Below are 25,595 nucleotides of genomic sequence, written 5' to 3'. Positions count from 1 at the left end.
ATTCAGTACTTCATCACTCGCTTGTTTCACATTGTGGAGCCTCTACTCTGTGCTGGGTAATGGGTCTTGAAGAAGATGGAGGCCGTGAAGGTATCTTTGTTGTCACAAGGGTTGTGGGCAGCACCCCTGGCATGTAGAAGTAAGGGGCGGGGCTGCGGGATGTTGTGAGGGTACGGACAGCCCTGCCCGGTCGGGTAGTCCTGCCCCATGGTTCACAGTCCTGAGGGACCTTCAGAGACCGAAGCTACAAATCTACTCGAGGTGGGAGTCCTGGCAGGAGGTACAATTTTTGCAACACATCGTCACTCCTGTTTTCCATGTCACAACACATGGGATCATGTTGATGCTGCACTTGTGCGTAGCACCCAGCTCATTTGCCAGGATGTGGTACTTTCTTATTTTCTCCAACTAAGAAGTTGACCTGGGCGAGCAATCTCTACCTCAATTCAGGTTCTTTCCTCTTTACATCCACACATATGTCTGATCTGTTAGCGAGTCCTGGTAATAAACACAAGTTGTGATTCTAGGGAGCATTCTCAGCTCTATTGTTGAATATTCCCATACTTGTTATATGGAATGGATTCTGACTTTTTTATTGTTGTTTTTGTTTTATTTTCTAAAACAGTAGTTCCAAGAATCTGACTGCATCACTATGTCTTCTAGGGTAGTTAGGGCAAAGGTTTTGTAGATTGAAATACGTATTATCTTTTGTCAATTTCCTTTTGCTTTATATGTTAGAGTATTGTTTTCATTTTTTGAAATTATATGTGAGGATAGGGTTATTATTTGGGTACATTATCTTGTAAATCCAGGATAGTGGAGGGGGCATTACAAATTATCTGTTCATGTAAAGGGGCAACACATCGTCACTACTCTTTTCCATGTTGTAACTCACGGAATCCTATTGATGCCTCTCAGTCTGAGAGGGCTGAGAGCCAGATGCTGGGGTAAGGAAGAGAAAATACGACGAGATCCTTGTCCCTAAGCCACCAATTGTTGACTGCTGGTTTATACCTTTGATTCTTCTTGTAATAGGCAACACAGAATAGTTGCATTCCAGGTATTTGCCAGGCAGTATAATCTTAAACTCTTTGACCCCATGTTGAGTAAAACTTCATCTTGGAGAAGGAAAGTGTGTGGCATACTGTTGGATGCCTGTGTGGCCCGCCCACATTGCACACACTCCTGGGTTAAGCTCACCAGCTGAGCTTCCTACCCAGCTGCACCCGTGTGGGCTCCTTGGAAGTGCCCTCACTGTTCTCTCCTGCAGGTGATGTGCTGGCCACACTGAGGGAGCTGCCGTTTGCCCGGCTTGCCCAAGGCGGTGGTGGGTAACTTCACACTTTCTTTGGGAGACCTGTAGGGGAAACCTCTTCTGGTCTCATGTCAGGAATGCTGGCTTCTTCTGAGCATTTGGCTGGCTTTACTGCTCTAACTGTAACGGATCAGGTTTCTTGCTTGTAGTTGGCTGATAAAAAGTTGGAGCTAAGTTTCTGGCCAGCCAGTTGCAAATGTGTAGGGTACTGCTAGATGCATTTTTGCATTACCGTTATTTCTTAAGCCCTCACCCTTATATTTCCTTTGTGTGTTTTTTTTTAAGTCAACTTCTGATTTTTAATTAATATCTTTTTCTTTTTATTCCCCTGTAATACACCATTGAACGAATTGAGAACAAAAATAAGGTCTAAATATGTACTTAAATTCTAAGTTCTTGCCCTTACAGGGTGAACAATTTGAGATTGGGGCAGGAAAACAAGCTGTCCCAGCAAATTATGATAAGTGCTACGGGAGTAATGTGGCTCTAGCACTAGGAGAACTCTGTGGAGTGTGATGGAAAGCATCCTGGAGGAGGTAGCCCTGAAGCTGTGATCTAATAGAGGAGAAATATATGTAATACAGAGTCCTGAGCCAGTTTATGCATGATGCATTGGGGGGGGGGGCAGGTGCAGGTCATTTTATAGTCCTGGAGTATGGTGTGTGTGTGTGTGTGTGTGTGTGTGTGTGTGTGTGTGTGTGAGAGAGAGAGAGAGAGAGAGAGAGAGAGAGAGAGAGAGAGAGATATGCCAGGAATACAGGCTGAGGCAGGTCAGCAGGACTTGTACAGGCAAGGAACTGGAAATCTACCCTGACAGGGAAGCTGTTTGAAGGAACCGAGATTAGATTATTATTTTAGAAAGGTCACTGTGAGAGTATAGAGAATGGATCAGAGAGGCCAGGGAGCTGCTGAAAGTAATGCAGAAGAAGGTCAGCATCATAGCAGTGTAATGAGTTTGAAGAGGTGGGGACAGCTGGGTTCTGTCCTGAAGGTGTAGTATGTCACATGGGTGTCAAGGTGAGGGAAAAAGGCAATTCCTGGGTGGATGGGCTTTACAGGGAGCAGGATCATGGCAAAAATGTACTCAGTGTTAGGTTGAGTTCGATGGGCCTAGGGGACGGACAAGTTAATACATACCTGGCTGTTAATACATACCCAGTTGGACTGCAGTCACTCAACCGAAAAGAAAAATAATTTGGATAGGTACTCAAGTCCTCTGACTTCAAACAATGTGTGTATTTTATAGATCCTTTAGACAATGCTTTTATCTGTATATGCTTGTTGGACATTAGAAACTGTATGCACATCCCAGCAGAGGGCAGTATTCAACTAAAGTGAAAATATTCAATTAGTTTTTTTGTCCATTCATAACCCTGGAAGTGACTCAACTGGAAGAACAAAACATTCTGAGCATAAGAGCTTGCTTTTTACCACCTTTAAACTTCAGAAGCAAACTTTCCCTTTGACATCTACTAAAATATTCTTTTTAAAAAATATTTTATTGATTTTTTTACAGAGAGGAAGGGAGAGGGATAGAGAGTTAGAAACATCGATGAGAAAGAAACATTGATCAGCTGCCTCCTGCATGCCCCCTTCTGGGGATGTGCCCGCAACCAAAGTACATGCCCTTGACTGGAATTGAACCTGGGACCCTTCATTCCGCAGGCTGACGCTCTATCCACTGAGCCAAACCGGTCAGGGCTAAAATATTCTTAATAGCTTATGTTTTTCTGTTTCTCCTGCCGCAGTGGATAGAGAGGGATGCTCTAAGCTTGTAGCTGCCATTAATGAAAAGACTATAATAACTCTAGCCTAGAAATTTACTGCTCTGTTTCTGTTAGTGTGATACATGGCTTTCTTATTGTCTCTGAACCAATTATGTTCCATAATTTCATGATTGTAACTGCACTTCCAGAATGATGGGAAGTTATTCCAAATGAATTAAATGGCCCAAAGGTCATCTCATTTTTAATATGCTGGGATGAATAAGCTAATTATTATTAATTAATATTAACACTAAATTTATTAGTATTTATTAATCTCCCAACTGACTCTGTTTTGTCCCTTGCATTTTTTTGGTCCTTATTTTGTGCCTTACTATCCTACACTAGGATTTCCAAAGAACATTATACAGAACACTAATCTTGGAAGATGTTCTGAAAAATAAGGATTCTTTGACCAGATAAGTAAAAAATTCTGTATATGAGTCCTGTGTTGGAGATTGAGAATACATTTAATGTTTTGTAGGTTCTAGTAAGTCTTGCAGTCAAGAAGCTGGTGTAATCCTGTTTAACCTAGCAGTTCTCTACATTGGTCATGAAAGAATCTCCTTTTTCAGTTCTCAGCATCTCATGGAAGTGGTCTGGGGAAGGTAGTTTAGGAATGTTGCTTCCTCATCTTTACTGATCCTGTCCTTTCTAGACCTTATTTCCTCCTTTTTCACTGTCACGTGGGTTCTCTCCATCCATTTGTATAGTGATGCTCACGCTGGGACTGGGGCAAGGGACTGACTACTCATGGTCATGCTGAGTTTCCAGATCCCCCATGCCTCGCCACACAATTTTTGTTTTGTGGCACTAGTTTTGTACTTTGTTGGCTTCTCCCCATTAATTATCTTCCACATTCTCATTAACAACAACAACAACAACAACAACAACAAAAAAAAAAAAAAAACACAACAACAGGGGGTTAGGGTTGGAACATGAGTTCCAGGCACAAAGGAGAGAAGGTGAGGTCCTTTCCTTCAGGGCTGAGGCAGCAGCTGCAAGCAGGCTTGGAGGGATTTCCTCCTCGTGATCCCCTGTGGAAGGTGGGAGAGGCCATGGACCCAAACGTAAGGCACAGACTAGCGGACACATGGGAGTCCTGTAGGCTCATTTACTTGTCCATTCAATAAATATTCACTGAGTGCCCACTTTGTGCCAGGCACTGTTCTAAGCACTGGTGATGTAACAGTAACCAAAAAGGCAAAGAGGAAAAACGCTGATCTCAAGGAGTTGGCTGCCATTTAATTTCATTCAAGAATCTGTTGTGTGTCAGGCACTGTTCTACGTGCTGGGGCTTCAGCTATGAGCTGAACATGGAACACACATTCCAGTGGCTATAGAGAGGGATATCTCTGGGGGCCAGGAGCCAGTTTTCCCCATTTTATACATGAGGAAGTGTAGCACAGAGAGGTCACATAACTTGTCTGAGGGCCCACAGCTTGCCCAAGCAGTCAGAACTCACTGCACTGTAGAATACCCACCACCCTTCTAGAACAGAACATTGACCTATTAGCCTTTGGACTGCTGGTCTAGGGTTCTCGCCGGCATTTGTGTGATGGAAAGTGCAGAATTAAAATCATTGCCTTGAATGAGCTGTCTTCCACAGGGCTGGCCGGTCTCACAAAGCGCTTGGGATGGGAGAGTTGGGATTCACAGGCACAGACACGTCTTGATGACACACAGCAGCAGGCGGACTGCTAACAACCTCAGCTCTGCCACAGACTCCCTTCAGAGCTTATGCAAGTGACCTCGTTGTACTTTCTTTTGTGGAAAATGGTGGCGTGGGAGTGCCAGTTAATACTTCATTCATAGCAAGACTCAAATGAGAAAATAAAGATGGAGCACCTTGACCCATCTCTGACAACTGGTCGACTCTTGGTCATTATGAGTTTGAGCTAGACCACGTGGCTAGGGTGGACTCAGTGGTGTATCCACAAAACAGTATAGTATTTAGTGATAAAGAGGAATGAAGTGAAAGACAAGTGTCACATGATCTCACTCATATGTGGACTCTAATGAACAAAATAGATCCAGAGACTTAGAAGCGTGGAACAGACTGATGAATTTCAGAGGGAAGATGGGGTGGGTGGGGAGAGACTAACTGGGAAACATATAAACATATATACATAGCCCATGGACACAGACATGGTGAAGGCCTGGGAGGGGTGGGTGCGAGGTAGAGCAGTCATTGGGGAAAAAAAGGGGGACATCTGTAATACTTTCAATAATAAAGATAAATTTAAGAAAAAGGAGCAAAGTACTGATACATCGCAACATGAATGAACCTTGAAAACATGATGCTACAGGAAAGAGGCCACTAACAAAAGGCTGCATATTGTGATTCCATTTATATAAAATATCCAGAATAGGCAAACCCCTCAGGATGGAACATAGACTACTGGTTGCCCAGGATTTGGTGAGAGTGGGGAGGTTGAGGATAAATGGGTAGTGAGTGATAATAGGTACCGGGTTTCAGGTTGGGGTGATGAAAAGGTTCCAGAATTGATTGTGGTGATGATTGCACAACTTTTAATATATTAAATATCACTGAATTATAGCCTTTACATGGGTGAATAATATAGTATTGAATTATATCTCAATAAAGCTGTGACAAAATATATGTCTGGAGAGGAGTATATACTAAAACATTAACAGTGATTTTATTGATTACTTTTTCATAGTTCCTTTCAAAGTTTCTTAGGTGTTTTTTTTTTTTTTTGCTCAAAAGTGTCACAAATTATTTTTAAAAACTGTATTTCAAAAAAGATGGCTTAAATTCTTTCTGAAAGAACGCAGAGTACAAATATAAAAATGGTATTGTAAAGGAACATGTTTTTGAGTTGCTGAGGAGCAAGAATTTCTTCTCTCACCTGGACACGCTCTCCCCGGCTGCAGATGCTGCAGGCAGTGGGGGCCTGGTTCGCTTGTTGAACTAAATGGAATGTTGAGGGCTGTGGACTGACAGGGCTCACGTAAATATTTCTATAGATAAATGCCTCAGTGTTTTTCCCAGTCCATGCTTATTCTTATCAGTATCCCCACTTTTAGGGGATAAAACCCCCGCATAATTGGGATACTGAAACAGAAGGTCAAGGTGTTGTAGTTGCCTCTGAATTAATAGTGGTGGATAGTTTCTCACATTTGTTCCCTTCATCATTTTGAATCTCTGGCAGTTGTGACTAGGACATGCACACTAGTCTAAAACATTAAAGTGACACGTGGACATGAAGTCGTTATAAGTGAAACACAAGTGCATAAAGAGAGGAAAGCGCAGACTGGGTCTGACAGAGGTGGAGGGGTGAGGAAGCAAGGGGAAAAGCACTCCTCGGTCTGATCCAGTTTGGAGCTGTATCAAAATAGTGCTAGTATTGGAAGTGTGTGAAGGAATAACTCAAAAAACAAGCAGCCTTCTTTTCCCTGGCTCACCCCCAGGTTACCTAACCACCTACCACATCTCATTGGCTGCTTTGGGCCACCAGATCCAGGTGGAGGAGGGAAGCACTTATTCAGTATCTGTAGTGCGCCCTGCAATCTGCTTGGCTCTGGAGATACGGGTATTGGCCCCAAATCGATTAGGACCCAGCCTTTTGGGGACTCATGGTCTATTGGGAGAAAAGGATTCAGTGAGAGACTATGAACCACCCTAAGGGTTCCTGTGGGCATTTGTGGGGCGAGTAGAGCAAGTTGAGAGCAAGGCCCTTGTTTCCAGTTGCGCTTTGATGCTGCCTTGCAAACCTAATCCAGTTGTGCACTTGACCGTGGACAGTTGAACCTGAGGGTAGGGATGAAACAACAGTAGTTGTCTGGCTGGCTCTGATCATGATTCTTCTTGCCTCCTTCCTAGGGGAGGAGTCAGATGGCACAGCAAATGGTAGTTAAAGGAGAATACCGTGCATTCTAAATTTTCAATGTAAGCTTTTTCTTTGCTTAAGTCTAGCCTGGTTGGCCCAATTTTTCAAAAGGAGACAGGCTTGTGCACGGAGTTCAGATCTATTAGGCTAATCTGTTTCTTAAGACACTGATATAAATCTTACAGCTACTTAACCCTGTTTTGAAAACCCTGTTTGCTGGTGCAGTGTCACTGGTAAACATGATTATTAGAGATTATTTCTTGTTCCATTGCAGTTTGGCAATAAAAAAGGTAGTTTATGAAGTTGATAAGTCTGATTTACTAGTAGAGAGGGTAATTCTGACTTCTGGGTGGGCCTGAAAAGCAAGATTAATACGTCTTTAAAACAGAATAGGTTGGAGTTACTGATATCATTATCTGCTGAAGGTTGCTATAGCAATGAGTGGTTTGATTGCACAGTGCAGTTGGTGGTACAGTGGGTGAGTGTAAAAGGATCTGAGTAATTTAGCAGAAACTCTCCTGGAGCAATTTAATTAAACCCCAGTAGAATGAGTGCCAAGTTCTTTGAAAGCTCTAAGATGCAGTTCTGTATAGACCTAGATTAATTAATGGTACATTATTATCCTGAATTTACACTGTCACAAATATCTTAATGATTTTAGGATAAAGGTTTTATAACTTTTCAAATTATCTTTTAAATGATGGAATATGAATTTTATGAAGACTTGTCTATTTTCATATAGTTTTTTAAAAAATTAGACAAAATTACATTAGACTACAAGGAAAAAAATGTAGGCTGGCCATGAACAAAACCTAGCTTTTTGGGAGGAGCTGGGGTGTGAACATACTACCAGGGTGAACACATTCTTTTTTGTTGCATGCTGGACTACTAGACGACATAGCCTTCTTCATTAGCAATCTTGAATAAAATGTGCACTGTTCTTCTGAATCACTAGTGTTGGTATAGAATTCTTTAGAAATGCAGAATCATCATAATTTAAGAGCATATGGTCTGAAATGGCTTTAAAGGAATAGTCTATCAAGGACAAAATAAAAACATGTGTGACTCTTGATATCTGTGCAGACGTGTCTGTTGAAATGTTGGTTCTGGTTACCCTCCCCTTCATTTTTAATGCATTGGTGATAACTTTCCCGCTTGCCTAATTTTTAGGGTTTGTGTATACATGTTTCAGAAACAAACAAACAAACAAACCCAACTATGTTACTGTAATGTGGTAAACAACATAGTGGGTGCTTCACATCAGCTTTCTGCATCTGTGCAGTGGGATGAAAAGCTTTGGACATAGGCCCTTACACAGCAGGCTTTTGAAGTGTGAAGTTGGCCCCGTTGACACACATATTGCTGTCCATGCTGCCCTGCCAATGTTACTCTGCTGCCACCTAGAGGCCTGTGTGGAGTGTGCATTTAAAGGTAGGCAGGATGCCGGGGGAACTAAAGCTGCCTGGGCTGTGTGTCAGCTGCCGCTTTGTCCTTATTCCCTGTTGAGGTCAGTTGACATGACCACACAAAATTGAGGCTCTTGATTTTTCATTTTTCCTTGTAGAGCTGATGTGCACTATGAATTCAAGAACAGTACACTATTGTGGAGTGTTAATATCTTACAACTTGTTCGACAAAAAGCAAGTTCAAAGTTTTTGTGATGTAGATTGTTAAAAACCCCTCATGCCAGTGAGAAAGTTGACTGCTCTGCTTCATCCTTGCCTCGAGGTGTAAACGAATCCCTTGTACTTTTCTAAGCAGACACACGGAAGAAAACTCACAACATGTTGCCAGGCAGTGAGAAGAGCTTGAAAAAGCCCATTTGGAGGCCTTCGGCCCTCGGTGACTTAAATGAATAAGTGTGGCAGAGTCTACTTAATGGACCTGCTGGGAAAAGCAGTGGGGTTTCCCCAGAATGAGCTCCAAGCAGGGCCATGGGGGCAGGGGAGCTGAGGGGCCCAGAGTAAGGCCTTGGGGCCCACAATGTTGTATATTAATACAAATTCAGAGCAAAGATTCTTAGCCATCTGCCCTTTTATTTTCCCTGGGCCCAAACCGGCTGTTGGTGGTTATTGAACAACAGTGGCCCTTGTTTACTGGCAACTGAGTGTTTGGGAAGAGAACCAATCAGTCAAGGCACAGAGAAAAATACCCCCTAAGTGAACCTTCCTGAACATCGCAGAACATCCTGACCACCGATATTTCCAGGAAAGCCTTTATTCAGAGAGGGGGCACCGGCATGCCGGCGGCTTGTCAGTGCTGAGCCTGCCACCGTCCGAGGCTGAGCCTAAGGGCTGTGCTGGCGTTCTCGACTTTCCCCGGTGCCCCAGGAAAGGCCAGACTGCATCTAGAATGAATGGTGCTCTTTTGAAACATGAAATCTCTGGTATTTGAGGAAATAGATGTACGGGATTTCCTCAGGTGGGTACAAGTCTTGGCCTTAGAATCTGTGCTCTTTTGAAGAGCCTTCCGTTAGTGAGCAGCCTTCCTCCTGTATCAAGGGCATTGATTTACTTAATGACCATTTTTTCCCCTTCAGGATTTCCTGTGAGAGCTCTTGGGCTTGTTTACATCTTGGTCCACACAGATAATCCCAGAGTGTGGCCAGTAAGGTTATGATATACTCTGCTCTGAGGACAGTTGATATTTAAGAAGCTTAATCTAAAAACCTGGTTTCATGCAGACATTTCCTGGGCAGTTCATTTATATTCTTCATCTAGTTTCTTTCTTTCCTTCTTCCTTCCTCCCTCCCTCCCTCCCTCCCTCCCTCCCTCCCTCCCTCCCTCCCTCCCTCCCTCCCTCCTTCTCTCTCTCTCTCTCTCTCTCTCTCTCTCTCTCTCTCTCTCTCTCTCTTTCTTTCTTTCTTCTCTCTCTCTCTCTCTCTCTCTCTCTCTCTCTCTCTCTCTTTCTTTCTTTTTAAAAAGAAAACTAAAAGCTTTCCTCAGCAGATCCTGATGAGAATTATTCCTTTTGCAGAAGTTAAGAATTTGGTGTCCAGTAGATCATCACCTGAACAGGAGGATGGAAAGGTAAGGACTCCCTGGCCGCCCCCCCCCCTTTTTTTTTCTCGGTGCTGCGCCCCAGAGTTGAAGTAGAAGTGAAGATCCGGTGGTAGTAATTGGTTTACAAACCCCCAAGAAAAAAACCAACATACAATAAACACTCAAGGATGTGCCCCACGCCACATTCAGAATAACTTGAAATTCAGTTTTCTTGATCGAATTTTCCATCTCTACTGTTTATGACCATACCTAGCTATCTTTCTAGTAGTATATGCAAGATGACATAATACATTTTTCCAACACAAACTTGTACTTCAGGACTGATAACCAGCTGTGTGCTGGTAGTGCGTTTGCTAGAGTAAACCTGGGAGAGATTCTTGGAGCAAAAGAAACTATGGAGAGCTTGCAGGCAGGTTTCAGCTTGGGACAGGTCCGTCTCATATTTTTAGCTCTTAAACACTATCAGTTAAGGACAAGACTAGTTTTCTGTTTGGTGTACATGTAACATGTCTTTACTGGTGTCCTCTGAGGTTGTTTTTCTAGTTTACAAAAACAAGGAAACATTAATATGGCATTAAAAACACACACCTGACTTTATCTCTTCCAGGGCGTGAAAAGCCTGGTGGTTCAACTGAATGAGCGTGAAGACCAGGACAGTCCAGATTTGGGTAGGTTCCAAAATATTGCTTCCCCTTGCACTCATGGGGCAGCACAGTCCCAGGTGTATGGAGACAAGAAGGAAATGTATTTAAAAAAAGAAAGTCTTCCTGGGAACCTTGTCTGTTTCTTGAAGCCCACTCAGATACATTTTCTTTGCAGCGTTAGTGATGCAATGACCTCAGAGGTTGAGTCTCCATTTATAATGTAAAAAGCAAAACAAAGCAATGAAGGCTTTTCCTGAGCTGTTTCGCTCTGAGCCAGCTGGGGCTGGGGACTTGTCCTATGTTACCTTGTTAGGCACAGCCCTCAAGGGAAGCGACTCCCCTCGTGGAGAGTGCCTCGTGGAATTGGGACTGATAACTTCCTGCCTCCTGGCCCTGGAATCCCCACGCTGACCACTATTTCATTTTGATACTTAGTGTGGCCCCTTGGAGCTGAGCTGATAGGATCGTACCCCTGGCCTCCTTCAAAGGCCCCGGGAGGCCCCCTGGGCAAGGTGAAGGTTGTTCTTCCTGTGGGCCTGGAAAGTCTCATCTGCTCACTGGCGTGCTGGTTCATAATGCCCTTAGGGCTCCTCCGCAAAGCTCTTCCCTAGACGTTTTCTAATTCTTCAGGACTAATCCAGGCCCAGAGTCCTCTTTTGAGGTACAGCCTGATGAAGCTGTTGGGTTTGAGGACATACATAGGCTGGGCAGAGGCCTCGCCTGGCCACCTGGCTGGTCTTTGAAGGCCTCTGCGCTAAGTGGAAAGCAGATAAGCACTAGCTTTCCTCGGTGGTGTCTTCAGGCTCAGCACAGCTGAGGCAGTTCACATACCTGGAAAGCACAAGGGCCCAGCAGTCTTGGGAGTTGCAGAGGTGAGGCGGTGGCTGCGGTGGCGCAATGCTCAGGCTGGTGTGAAATCGGGAAAACCAAGACGATGCCCAGGGTGGTCCTGCAGAGCCTAGTGGTCGGGGTGCTCCCGGAGGCCAATGGGGCCTTATGGGCACATTTGGCAGCTACTCGACAAAGCAGTGACAACAGTTGGGAAATCATGAAGAAGGAAGCCGGGCGGGCGGGGAGGAAGCACCCTCAGGGGCGGTTGGCTGTGCTGCTGGTAGCTTGGCCACGAGCCAGCAGTGATTTGCTGGATCTCCTTGCGCGTGGAGCTCCTGAAATTGGAACAGACACTTAGACCATCCCCAGCAACCCACACGCCTTTAATATTTCTGCTATATAAGGTAAGAGGAGTAATTGACTTCTGGAAGGGGGAAGATGAGAGATGAAAGCCGGCATGTCCGTCGGGATGGCTGCTGTGGCCACGAAAGCCGGGAGCGTGGCCCTAGCTCATGCCTACAGGACGCCACATCCACCCAGGGCATCGCACTCCCAGGAATGTTAGCTCCGAAGAATGTTTACCAAGGCAGATTGCTGGTGGGGAGGAGTGTTGGCTGGTAAAAGTATGAAATACCAGGATTATTTTAATTTTAGGCTTTGAAAACGCACTTCGTTCTCAAACGGGCATACTTGCTGGGTAAAGAAGACACGTGTTAAGGAAATTGTGGTAGCCTGACCTAATCCGGGTGTTTTGTCAGTAACATCATTGTGTCTGAGGAGGATTGTAGGGAAGGATTTGAGAGAGAACCATGTGTGACATTAACCCGGTGATTTATGAAAGGGTTGTGAACGATTGTGCCTCGTGCTTACATTTGCTTTTTGTTAACTTAAACTTTTTTTTGGATTAAAAAAAGTTGCCTGACTTTATGCAAAGAAAATGATAGTAGATTTTTAAAGAACCTTCTGACTCAGAGAAGGGGGCAGCCAGCAGTGAGCAATAGTCAGATGCCAAGCTGGAGTCTGCAGCTGAAAACCGCTTTTCCTCAAGGCCATTTTCAGCGTGTTTTGCTGTTTCATACGTGCGTGTGTTCTGCTAAGTCTCTAGGGAAGGGCTGATACGTGTGGGGTCGAGGTATGTCTTTGCTGGCTTGTCCTATTGAAAGTGATGTGAGTTTAGTGTGATCTCATAGACTACATCGGTGCTGCTGTGATAGAACTCTGTGACGATGGACATGTTCTGAATCTGTACTATTCAGCATGGTCGCCAACAGCCACATCTGTTTCTAGAATGTGTGATGTGTAACTAGTGTGACTGAGGAATTGACTTTTAAACTTTATTTAATTTATTGCTCTGGGAGTTGACTTTGTATTGTTGTTGTTAACCCATCAGAGCATCAGGAATCATACTGGCCATTAGTTACCCACCGAGCATGTTGATTGGAGGGTTAATGTAGAGTGGATAGCAGTTAGTAAGCTCTTCAGAACCAGTGCCCTCAGCCACCTCCTCAAGAAGTGATAGTAGGATTCCATTTATGGTGAGTCAGCAGTGATGGGCCGCTCTCTGTGGATGCTGTAAGGGCCTGGTGTTTTGCTTAAAAGGGAGGGCTGGGACCTGATTCCATTGCAGTGGAGAGTGGGACGCCCCAGTGGTTCTTTCACATTGTTGGCAGGTAGAAAGGGAGGAGAGGGCAGAGCATTTGGAGGAAATGGAAAAAGAGAAGGTAGGTGAAATGGATCGATACAGAAATTAAGAAGGAAGGAGGAAGGGTCCAGTTAGTCCCTGATAGAAGTGTAGAAGTATGGGGGGCTAAAAATGATTAAACACTAGAGGCTGAATAGTGGGCAGCGGCAAATGCCCAGGAGAAGGGAAGTGAGCATGTGGCAGGAACAAGTAGACTGCCTGTGGGAACACAGTAAGATGGCCACGCTTTGGCTGCCCTATGGGATTCCCAACTGCAAACAGAGATGCATTAGCTGTAAACAGCTTGATTAGCTGCTCTTTGCAAACTCTACTTTTAAAAGGTTGAATCTGAAAAATTAAAACCATGGTTAGAATCCAGATGTCCAAGTCACAGTTGAGTTCGTGCTGAGGACTGTGACACAAGAGCGCCGGTATCTCAGGTGAATTGCAGAAGCTCCTGGAAGGTGACACCCCTGCTCTCTCAGCAAGTGATATTCCAGAGTGTGAGTAGGTTGTGTGTGACAGCCAGATGTGGTGACACGCATACCGAAGCTGATTTTCTTGCAGTAATTTATCAGCCATGGCTGCATTGGACTAAAGATTATTTGAAACTTACTTGGCTAAAATTGTATATTGTATGACTGTTGGATAGGGGAGAAAGAAAGGATTTGGTGAAACTGACTTACTCAAACAAGAACGATGTAAGCATGTTGTAACTTTCCTTGTGGGGGGGGATGATGGAAGGCAGTTAGGGAAGGCAGTTAGGGGAGGTGGCGTTGTTTGGCATCATCTGTTTTGCTTGGGCCGTCCCAGTACCTTGAGGCTCTGGGCATGAAGCAGTGCCGTGTCTGCTGTTCCAGGTTTGGCTGGCACAAGGTGGGCTTGGCATACGTGCCAGAGAAGATTTTAAATATAACATCTTGCTAAATAGCTTTTGCTGAAAAATTATTGTTTTTTAAAATCATAGTAGAAAAATGAGAAATTTTAGAATGAGTAGAAAAAAAGAAAAACATCCCTATAATTTTCCCACTCCCAAGGAGCTACTCTTAAATTTTGGTATATTTCCTACCAGTATTTTTTCCTGTTTATATAGTTATGATCATGTAAACAGTAGAATTTTGTGTCCTGCTTTATTCATTAAACAGCATATACCACAAATATGCTCCATTTCAGAAGGTAGCTTAAACCGATTCTCATTATTTCCTACAAAAAAAATAGGGATTATTTTTCCAAGAAGAAAGGGAAAATGTCATAGAGACTCCTGAGAAGTATATTATTTGATTTTAAGGAGTGGCTTGATTGTCCGTAGGTGCTGAGGCTCGAATCCCAATTATTCTGAACACTTTGGGTCACGTCATTGCTCTTGCTGTTTGTTACTGATACATGATCTGAGAAAAAGCAAGCCTCTCAGTGGGTGTTGAGACTGGGAGGGTTGGCATGAGGGAGAAAGATGAACCGAAGTGGGATGTGGAAGGAAACCCTACTTGATGCCCCAAAGCCCATCCAGACCAATTGGGAAGAGAAGGAAGCAGAAACAGACAGAAGCAAACGTTAGGATGCGAGGTGCTTCAGATTGCTCAACCTGAATGACGCAGACTTCTGTTACTGCAGACAAGACCAAGGAGAAACAAAGGCCCCACACAGGAAGCTCAGGAAGGCGCCAGCATAAGGGAATCTGGAAGGAAATGATTGGAAGATCCAAAGAAACAGTGCCTCTAGTGCTAGTTTGGCAAACCATCAATTAAGTAGGACTAATTAGATTAATATTTATTTCCTTCTTATGTTAACTAAAAGTTTGGGAATGAAAGTAATGCTGTTAAGCTATAAAAACTTATAAAACTGTATTTTTAAATTGTTTGTGAGAATACAGTTTTCCAAATGTTCCCAACAAGATCTTAAGTGTGATCTTAAGATCTAGGACCCATGTCAGTGGAAGCTGGTCCTCTATTGGCTATTATTATTTTTTATTTTTTATTTATTTATTTTTTAGGTGAAAAGTACAGAAACTTTATTGCAAGCAGACATCTCTAAAACCTAGTTCTAAATCCTCAGCCTAGGACTCTGTCCCTCCTGGACCGACAGAGGGGCCCCTGAGAAGGGTGGCCGCTGCTTTCTTTGTCTTGAGGCATTCAATAGGCTGCAGTTCTTTGTCTGAACCTGACCTTTTCTTATTAGTCCTTTTGCTACATTGAGTTAGTTTTCAAAGCTCAAGGCCCAGGTGGTGTCCCCCACTTCTCTAACCCTTACCTTGTTGGTTGGAGTCACTTTTGATTTATCTTATAGCTCTCCCAGTGGTGTTGGCAGAGAAAGCCTTATAGCCCTCCCAGCTACTCAGGTCAGGGCTACTTTTGGCCTAACTTATGGTCACTTTAATTGCTCAGGCCCGAGATACCCCTGTCTGTCCTTGGTTTATCTCTGTCTTAATTGCATAGGCCAGATATATTTCTATTTTATTGGCTATTATTTGAAAACACAACTCTATCTATGTTGAGATCTCAAGAATGTTGCATGAACCATAAAAAAAAATGTAAAAAAAGGAGAGGAAACTTTAGCAAAGTTCTTACCCTTCAGAAAATAAGTTTTCAAGCCAAATGTTTGGCTAATGTCTCTTTTTTCTTTTTTTTGAAATTTGACAATACTCTTTATTGTAAATTCCATATAGCCAGTTGATTCTTACAGTACACTTTTTTTTCTTTATTGATTAAGGTATTATATATGTGTCCTTATCGCCCCATTGCCCCCTCTCCCCCCTCCCCACTCATGCCCTCACCCCTCTGGTGTCTGTGTCCATTGGTTATGCTTATATGCATGCATACAAGTCCTTTGGTTGATCTCTCCCCCTTACCCCTCCCCTCCCCTACCTTCCCTCTGAGGTTTGATGGTCTGATTGATGCTTCTCTGTCTCTGGATCTGTTTTTGTTCATCAGTTTATGTTGTTCATTATATTCCATAAATGAGTGAGATCATGTGATATTTATCTTTCTCTGACTGGCTTATTTCACTTAGCATAATGATCTCCAGTTCCATCCATGATGTTGCAAATGCTAAGAATTCCTTCTTTTTTACCACAGCATAGTATTCCATTGTGTAGATGTACCACAGTTTTTTAATCCACTCAGCTGCTGATGGGCACTTAGGCTGTTTCCAAATCTTAGCTATGGTAAATTGTGCCACTATGAACATAGGGGTGCATATATCCTTTCTGATTGGTATTTCCAGTTTCTTGGGATATATTCATAGAAGTGGGATTACTGAGTCAAATGGGAGTTCCACTTTTAGTTTTTTGAGGAAACTCCATACTGTTCTCCACAGTGGCTACACTAGTCTGCATTCCCACCAGCAGTGCACGAGGGTTCCTTTTTCTCCACATCCTCGCCAGCACTTGTCCTTTGTTGATTTGTTGATGATAGCCATTCTGACAGGTGTGAGATGGTACTGCATTGCTGTTTTGATTTGCATCTCTCGGATGATTAGTGACTTTGAGCATTTTTTCATATGTCTCTTGGCCTTCCTTATGTCTTCTTTCGAAAAGTATCTATTTAGGTCCGTTGCCCATTTTTTGATTGGGTTGTTTACTTTCCTTTTGTTAATTTGTATGAGTTGGCTAATGTCTCTTTATGCTCCAGGCTACAGAAGTTTATATGGGTCCCCCCACCCCCGTTTTTTTTTCTTTGGGGGGGGGGTGGTCATTTCTCTACTATAAGCCAAAGCTTACCAGTGATATGGTTTTGAAATCAAGGGGTTGGGATGGAAAAATATCCCAAGAAGACCTTTGGGAATGCAAAGTTATTTGTAAAAATTGACTCAAATTTTATGCCTTTTATTTTTTTAACTTCAGTGACATTTTCTTATTGCAGTTGTTGAGCTTTTAAAAATTGTTTTTGGTAGAAGAAATTGCTGATTTACTGGAATTTTGCTGAGTGTTATAAGCTCAATTTGGTTCTCTTATCACAAATGTCCTGCCTTTTATATTTGCGGCTTCATTGCTTGGATAAAATTCCCCCTGTGGAATGCAGGTAAAACATTGTTTCATTAAATTAGAAATTAGAATATTTGTTGGAAGACTTTTATCCCATAAATTAGAAGAATCTTTTTTAGGTTAATATATAGTATAGACTAGGAAACATGAAGAAACTAAAGGCTTACTAGAGGTTTATAGTTTATCATATTGTCTTTTTTTCTGATTAAAACACACACACACACAACACCAGATGGTTCAGTTGGTTGAGCATTGTCCTGTGCACTAAAAGGCTGGCAGTTTGATTTCTAGTCAGGGCACATCTTGGTTGTGGGTTTGATCTCCCAGTTGGGGCACATATGGAGGGTACCTGATCCATATTTGTCTCTCTCTCTCTCTCTCTCTCTCTCTCTCTCTCTCTCTCTCTCTCTCTCTCTCTCTCTCATCTCCCCTCCTCTCTCTCAGCATGTCCTCAGTGAGGATTAAAAAATATAAAAAGCCTATCTTAAATTATAATTTCCAAGTCTAGGAAGCAGTGATGAGTCTAATGTCCTGCTTAATGTTTGCTCACCAAGGTTTACAGGAAGAGAGAGAGAGAGAGAGAGAGAGAGAGAGAGAGAGAGAGAGAGAGAAGTTAAAGTTAGGAGTTGCTAATCTAAGCATTAAGTTATCCTATGGTTCTAAACTCCAGGTTTTAATTTCAGCGGAATTACCGTGGAGCTGTAACAATACTGGAGCCTGGATCCACCCTTAGAGAGGTTGAATTTAATTGGTCTGGAATGTAGCCTGTGCTTCAAGAGTTCTAAGAGTGCCCCAGGTGGTTCTCAGGTGTGGTGGAGCTTGAGAACCAGGGACACACTTCCTTACTTTAAGGTGCTCTGCTCTACTGAAATCACCCCGGACTTACTGGGTTTCCATATTTTTGGAATTTAGATTATAAAAGCATTTAATGGAAGCCAACTTGTATTAGGTTTGCAGACTTTTAATGATTATCACCATCAATATATTCATAGATGTGGGAAATTTGAAAACTTTGGGAAAAAATTATTGAAAAAATTTCCCAACTACTTGAACCTTAATGAGGTTATTAGAGATGCACAGATTAGGAGGAAGGGAGTTGGATTTACACTAATGTTATAAGGGCATTATGACGATGCTTGATGTTGTTGGCATTAGTACCTGTAGTATAATCTAAATCACCTTTTTCATCTCACAAACCACCTTAATTTCTGAAATGTAATCGAGGAAGGGGAAATGGCATTTTTTTTTCCCCTCTGAACTCTAAGTTCTTCATTCTCCAAAATAATATCTTCAACTCCAAATAAACCAGTTTCGTGAATAAGTTAATTCCATAGGATCCTTCTCTAAAGATTCTATCTTGATATTTAAATCAAATGATTAGCTTATATATTTCAAACAAGTATAACATTTAAGGAAACTACAACTAATTATGAAACAAATGAAAAATATGAACTATATTCTGGAAATAGCATTTATAAAATTTTTATATGGAAAGTTAAAATTCCACTCAGAAATTTCTTACCTTTTCCTTGTGATGGAACACTTCAGGAAACCTGTGTGCACAGACACTTAACGAAAGAACTGCCCTCACAGAGGACTCACTGGGCTGTGGGCTTGATTGCAGTGTAAATGTGTTTATGTGCGTTTAGGCATGTTTTTTACTGAGTACCAGTGGTTAATTCCTTGGAAGGGACTTTAGAGCAATTAACATTCTGGTTAGCTTTCATGCCACTCAGTACAACTCTAACAATTTATTGGGACAATTTGCTTTTAATGTTTGAGTGGCTAATTAAAAAGGCATTTTTATGAAAAACGGCCCCTTACTCCAGACATGGGCAAGAAAGCCAACAGAATTTATTCTTTATATGAGGTTCTGCTGAAAACTATGTGTAATAAAATATAGAGTAGTGATGCAATTAGAGGCCAAATAGGAGATCCATCAGTAAATAATCTATTGTTGCTTCATAATATTTAAAATCGCAAACAAAAAATCAGAATAAAGAGTGAAGTTGAAGGTATCTAGATCTAGAACTTGACAAAAAAACTTCAAGTAAGCTAGCTGGGTTTCACCCGGGTTCTTGAGATTTGTCTGCCAAGAGGCTTTCTGTTGACCTGACTGAGGTAGATTCACCTGTGCACAGGTGGCACATGGGAGCTTCTCATTGGGGTTAACTCTTGGGAACTATTAAAATTATTTTCAGCATATAATTTTAATGTCTAATTAATTCCCTTAGAGTTACACAGCAACTTTACATAATAAGAAGTTAAGCAAAAAGAAATGGAATTTTATGCTTGACTTGAATACTATACATCTGAATAAGTGATGCAAACATTCTTTTAACATGAATTGCAAACATTTAGTCAACACAGATTCTGTACTTTTTGTCTCCATCTCTTAACATTTTTAAACTTTATTTTTTAGAACAGTATTAGATTTATAGAAAAGTTGTAAAGGTAATACAGATAGTTGCCATATGCCCATTTCCCCACTTCCCCAGTTTCTCCTATTATTAACATTATATATTACTATGCTACATTTGTTGACAATAGACAAGTGTTGATACATTATTATTGATTAATGTTTTTACTTTATGTAGGTTTTATAGTTTTTATCTAATTTTTTTTTTCTGTCTCAGGATGCCATATTACATTTAGTTGTCATGTCTCTTAGCTTCTCTTGGCTATGAGAGTTTCTCAGACTTTCTTGTTTTTGATGATCTTCACAGTGTTAGGAGTCCTGGCCAGGTATTTTGTAGAATGTCTCTCAATTGGTATTTTTCTGATATTTTTCCATCATTATACTGAAGTTCTGGGAGGAAGTTCACAGAGGTAAAGTACCATTTTCATTACGTCATATCAGTGGTCTATACTGTCAACATTACTTATCACTGTGAATGATGACCTTGATCACCTGGCACAGGTAGGGTTTGTCAGGTTTCTCCATGGTAAAATTATTCTTTCCTAACACTCTCTCCATACTGTATGCTTTGGAAGGAAGTGATGATGTGCAACTCATATTTCACAAGTAGGAAGTTATCTCTATACTTCCTTGTGGATTAAAACATAGAATTATTCTATATGGGAGACTTGCATTCCCCCCACTTATTCATTTATTAAGTTATTTATGTCAGTATGGATTCATGGATATTTACTTTATACTTTGGGTAATAATCTAGCCCTAGTACTTTGTTTCTCAGAGTGTTCTAGCGTTGGCCATGGGAGCTCTTTCAGTTGGCCTCTGTGTCTTATCTACATACTAGAAGCCCGTTGCACGAAGATTCGTGCAATAGACCTTCCTTCACCTGGCTGCTGGCACCAGCTTTCTGCCAGCACCAGTTTTCCACTGGCACCAGTTTTCCTCTGGCACCTGGGACCCAGGCCTTGGCTCTGGCCACCGCCGATCGGAGTGCCTCCCGCCGGCCCGATCGGCCACACAGAGTCCCGCTGCCTGTGCCTTCCGCCAGCCCCATTGGTACCCCCTCAGCGGCCACCCCGAGTCCCGCCACCCGCGCCTTCCGCCGGCCCCATCGGTCCCCCCTCAGCAGCGGCCGATTGGGCCGGCGGGAGGAGCGGGAGGCGGGGACTCGCAAGTCCCCGCCCCCCGCTCCTTCCGCCGGCCCAATCGGTCACCCCGAGTCCCGCCCCCTGCGCCTCCCTCTGGCCCAATCGTGGGCGTAGCAGAGTGATGGTTAATTTGCATATTACCCTTTTATTATGTAGGATCCGTGTCATTGTTGGCTTTTTGTTTAGGGTGATGGAAGTATTCTCTATGATACTGTGATGGTGGATATACGGCGCTGCATTTTTCAAAACCCATAGAACATATGGACACAGAGTAAACTCCAATGTGTGCAAATAAAAAAAGTTAAGAACACAGACAATGGGGTGATGAGGGTTGGGTGGGGGGGCACAGGAATGGGCTAGAAGAGGTTAATGGGGGGAAAAGAGGACCTATGTAATACTTTCAACAATAAAGATTTTTTAAAAATTAAGAAGTTGGAGGACCCTCTGGTGGAATGCAGAATGTGACAAATGACTCTAACTACTAAACATGTGTGAAATACCTGACTGTAGGGGGTGGGAATGCAGATTTGGAAACCAGTAGAGTCTGTAAGACTGAAGGCAAAAGAAACTACATAAGCACTGTCTTCTAGGTGATAAAGTTTTTCCCACAGGGTACAGGTTAACAATTTGGATACCCTATAAATGTGTGCTGGAAATGAGCGATCAAGTGAGTGGAGTATGGATAGTAGGTGCCAGGTTTCTCACTCTTGGAGCGGGAGTTTATAGATAAGCGAGGGGTGGAGGCCAGGATGATTCATGTGCTAATAAATTAGAGTTGTAGACATCAGTATGCACTTACGATTAGTTAATATGGATATACATGGTTGTATAGAGAAATATTTGTAGATTTCTGTATGTGCATAGGTTAGGACCCACACATACATATATTTCCTTGCCCTGTTAGATGAGGGGACCTAGAAGCAGCAACGTTCCATCCAGTAGCATATACAAGATGAGCCATCCATTACATTTTATGTGAATTTTAGCTTCAGAACTGTGGCATTGATAGTTTAGAGTTCATGTCAAAACTAATTATTTACATTCATTGCTTATTTTATACCTCATAGTTATTTACATGTGAATAACCATGTGAAAATCTATAGAACAGGAAGTTGAACAGTGAATGTTAAAACTAATAAAAATTAGTGTGTGAATAAGTGTGTGGCATGTAAGGAACATTTTTGGTGTGTGGGAAAATTGGAATTGGAACATTATCAGAATAAACCGAAAATGTAATTATCGATGCTGCTCTCCCTAAGTGTCTTGGCTCTTCCTACTGTAAGGAATTGTTTTCTCCTTAGACTATAATAGATACATTCCTACCCCTTTAATCCTTTCTCTGTCTAGGCTCATGGTTCGTGTCCTTGCTTCTCCCACTACCAGGGCCTCTCACATCCATTATCCACAGCTGCCTCTCCAAGATAAATGCAAAATTCCTCATGACTTATCGTTCAGAAAAACTTAGCCAACTTGTCCAAATTCTTTCCTTTCAGGTTATGCCCAGCACTTCAGTGTTAAAAAAAAAAGATGTTCACCATGGGTGTTTTACCTTAAGAGAATCCTCTAAGTAGAACGGATATCTGTAGCAATACAAAATGCTGGTGGAAGCTTTGACAATATAATTCTTTAATATGTTGCTTCAGGAAGAAAGTCTATTCTTTTCCTGTCCTGAAGGTATTCTCTTCTTATACTACATGTGGATATATCATAATACGAGTAATGTCCCTTGGTTGGATTTTTAGATCTTATTCATTTTTCTCCCTAGACAATAGAGTGATATAAAGAGGCATAAGCAGGACCTCTGAAGCAGGATGCAGGTTTTTTGTTGAAATAAATCAAAGTAATCAAGGTAGCTGAGAAAATTTTTTAAAAATCTTATTTTTAAAAGTAAGATGAATGAGGGTTCCATTTTTCCACAATCTCTCCAACTTTTCTTGTGGATAATAGTCATTCTAACATGTATTTCATTATAGTTGTGATTTGCATTTCCCTAATAGCTAGTGAAGTTGAACATCTTTTCATATGTCTAGTGGCTGTTTGCATTTCATCTTGGGGTAAGTGTCTATTCAGATCCTCTGCCCATTTTTTAAATTTGGATTGTTTGTCAGACAGAAAAAGTGAAGAACCATATGATTTCACTCATGTGTGGGATATAAAACTGAAAGCAACCAATGAACAAACACGAAAAACAGCCCAAAACTCATAGACTTAGACAACAGTATGGTGGTTACCAGAGGGAAGGAGGGGGGCAGTTAATAAAGGGTAAAAGGGGTCAAATATATGATAAAGGAAGATGATCTGACTTTGGGTGGTTGGCATACAATGCAATGCACAGATCATGTAGCATAGAAATGTACACTTAAAACCTAAATTATTAACCAACGTCACCCCAATAAAATTAATTTAAAAAATTGAACTCATACAAAAACAAAAATAAGATATTATGAATGGTAGAATCCTAGAATTCCAATTTATGACAACAGTGATTGTACTGTGCTCCCAATTCACGTGTAATATATGTGAATTCAATTTTATGGGCTTGTTAAAAATATAAAACAGGATGGGGAAGTGGGGAGAAAAATAATAATTTAAATCTCAGGTGGCTCTACCCATGATTGCACTCTGTGAGTATAATGTCCCTGAGTGAGTGTGACACTGGGGATGTGATTGTGCTGTTCCCACCGTGCATCTCATAAGTGAGCACCTCTTACCACATGGAGATGAGCTGTGCCTTTAAAGATCCTCATTTTCTATATAACATGGCTTCTCAATGCAAGCCAATCATTTCACCCGGTGCCAACCCAAAGTAATGCTGTTCTCCAATGAAAAACTGCTTGGGTTATGCATATAAGCATAACCAATGGACGCAAAACTCTGGGGGGTGAGGGCATATATGGGAGTGGGGTGGGGGGGGGCAATGGCAAGATATGTACACATATAATACCTTAATAAAAAAAATTGGAAAGAAAAAAAAAACTGCTTGGGTTGAACTTAGATGACCTGGTGTCCTTCTAAGAGATTTTGGAGGAAGATTTTGACCATCTCTGATCTTCACCTACTGCTAGAACCAGAGGCTACATGTAATTGTCACGGTACTGGCTGAAGTTATCCAGAACAGGTTTGTCCTGGCGTTTGGGGTCTTGCCTCCTCTGGTCTATACTTTTTATGACTTTTTCAAGAATGGTGTCTAGCAGTGTTAAACACTGGTTCCTGGTGGTCAAACGAGGGAGCAGAAAAATAATAAATTCTCTTCTTTCTGCCTTGTATGATTTTCTGGAATGTCTTTACACATTGCCATGTCTTAGTTTTGAAAATCAAGCTATTACTTCTGAGGTAGTGTCTATAATGTAGAAGAAAAAGATAATGAAAGGGCAACTTCATTATTTTTCTTAAATCTTTAGTTTTGAAAGTATTATATACGTCCCCTTTTTTCTCCCATTGGCCCCGCCCCTGCTCCCCAGGCCAGGCCTCCAGCATGAAAGGGAAACTTTAGACTTAATATTTATGCTAAAAGTTATTGAAAACTTACTTATGTTAAGTTTTTTTATTATTATCTCATTTGGTCCTCACACATCTTTGAAGTGTAGAGGTTATGGTCTTGTTTTGAATGAAACAACTGAGGATCAGAAAGTACGAGTGACTTGATTGGGGCCACTAAGCAAGTAAGTGACAGAGCCAGTGAGCCCAGATGTGTATGGCTCCAAGAAAGCATGGTTTTTCTCTTTGGCTTGTGGTTCCTTAAAAATATAAGTTATGACACAGTTCTTGCCCTCCAGGCATGCGAGGCCCCATTGAAGGCTAAGAAAACTTACAAATACTATAATTCAAATCAAAATATAAATACCCCTCTATGGGGATTTACTTTTATCAAGGTTGAAAGGTAGGTGACCTGTTCTCTGATGAGGAGAATCGAGGAAAGTTTCCCTTCGATGCTGAAACTTCAAGGCAGCAGCATCTGTCCTGGATGATTGTAACCGTATGGAGGTCATTTTCTAAGGAAAGGATTTTCGAATTGAAGGAGGCACAGTAAGGCTGATGAAATCATTCGCACTTGCATTGTAATGGTTGTATGCTCTCTGGGGAGAAGTGGCCTTGGGGATATATCATTGAATTCTGCCAACTGCAATTGCAATCAGCCAGAGAAAGCAAAGAAATTAACTGATTGAATATGAATGAGATGTAAATAACATCTTGAAATAATTTAAATATTGGCACAATGGAAAAAAATAGTCTATTACTATAGAAAATGGGGATAAATGACCTACAGTCAGGGAAAGTTTTAGGGTGAGCAAGAAAAATAAGAAGGGCTGTATGAACACCATATTTTTACATGTTAACTGAACTGTATATGGCTGGTTAGTGGAAATCATTTCATTCTTTAAAATATATTGATTAAAAAAAATAAAAAAATAAAACCTATAGAACAAAAAATAAGATATTGATAAGTAATGAAGCAAATGAGATTAGAAAATTTCTTGTTGGGCTTTTCACATGTATTGTTTTGGTGGTTTTTGAATTTTTATTGTCAAAATAATTTTCATATCAATAATCAATTGATATGCAATTGATCCCTCTGGGCTTTGGGGAAAATTATATTAATACTAGTAGCCTTGCGCATGAATCCCTGCGCCAGTAGCTTGCTGCTGCCCTCCAGTAGCTCTCCGCCCACTGCCCCGCCCTCCTGTAGCTCCCCCCTTCCTCTCCCCCATAGCTTGCTGCCTTGCCTCCTCCTGTAGCTCTCCGCTGCCTGCTTGTAGCTCAATGCCCCACCCTCCTGCTGATCCATAATTGGGTTGTTACACTTCTCGGCGTAATGACCATTTGCATATTACATCTTTATTATATAGGATGGATCTATCTACCTAGAATCTCAACTAATAGAAATGTGTTTTACAGAGTTCTTTCATATCTCTCGTTGTCTGCATTGTCCTGAAGTTCTTATCTAGAACTGATGATCAAGCT

General features: G+C 41.8%; 1 protein-coding gene across 3 annotated transcripts in view; it reads left to right on the top strand.

Moving 5' to 3' along the window:
* The window catches only part of ARHGEF28 (Rho guanine nucleotide exchange factor 28), a 259,482-nt gene that overhangs the window by 116,861 nt on the left and 117,026 nt on the right, over positions 1 to 25,595 (top strand). For all 3 annotated transcript variants that reach the window (XM_079796132.1, XM_079796130.1, XM_079796131.1), the window contains exons 8-9: positions 9,909 to 9,961; positions 10,542 to 10,602. In XM_079796132.1, coding sequence (XP_079652258.1) covers positions 9,909 to 9,961; positions 10,542 to 10,602 — 114 coding nt within the window. The remainder of the gene's footprint in view (positions 1 to 9,908; positions 9,962 to 10,541; positions 10,603 to 25,595) is intronic.

This window comes from Cnephaeus nilssonii, assembly GCF_951640355.1.
Source record: "Cnephaeus nilssonii genome assembly, chromosome: 2".
Taxonomy (NCBI): Eukaryota; Metazoa; Chordata; class Mammalia; order Chiroptera; family Vespertilionidae; genus Cnephaeus; species Cnephaeus nilssonii.
Note: the sequence above shows the minus strand (reverse complement) of the source record. Positions and strands in the feature narration are given on the sequence as shown.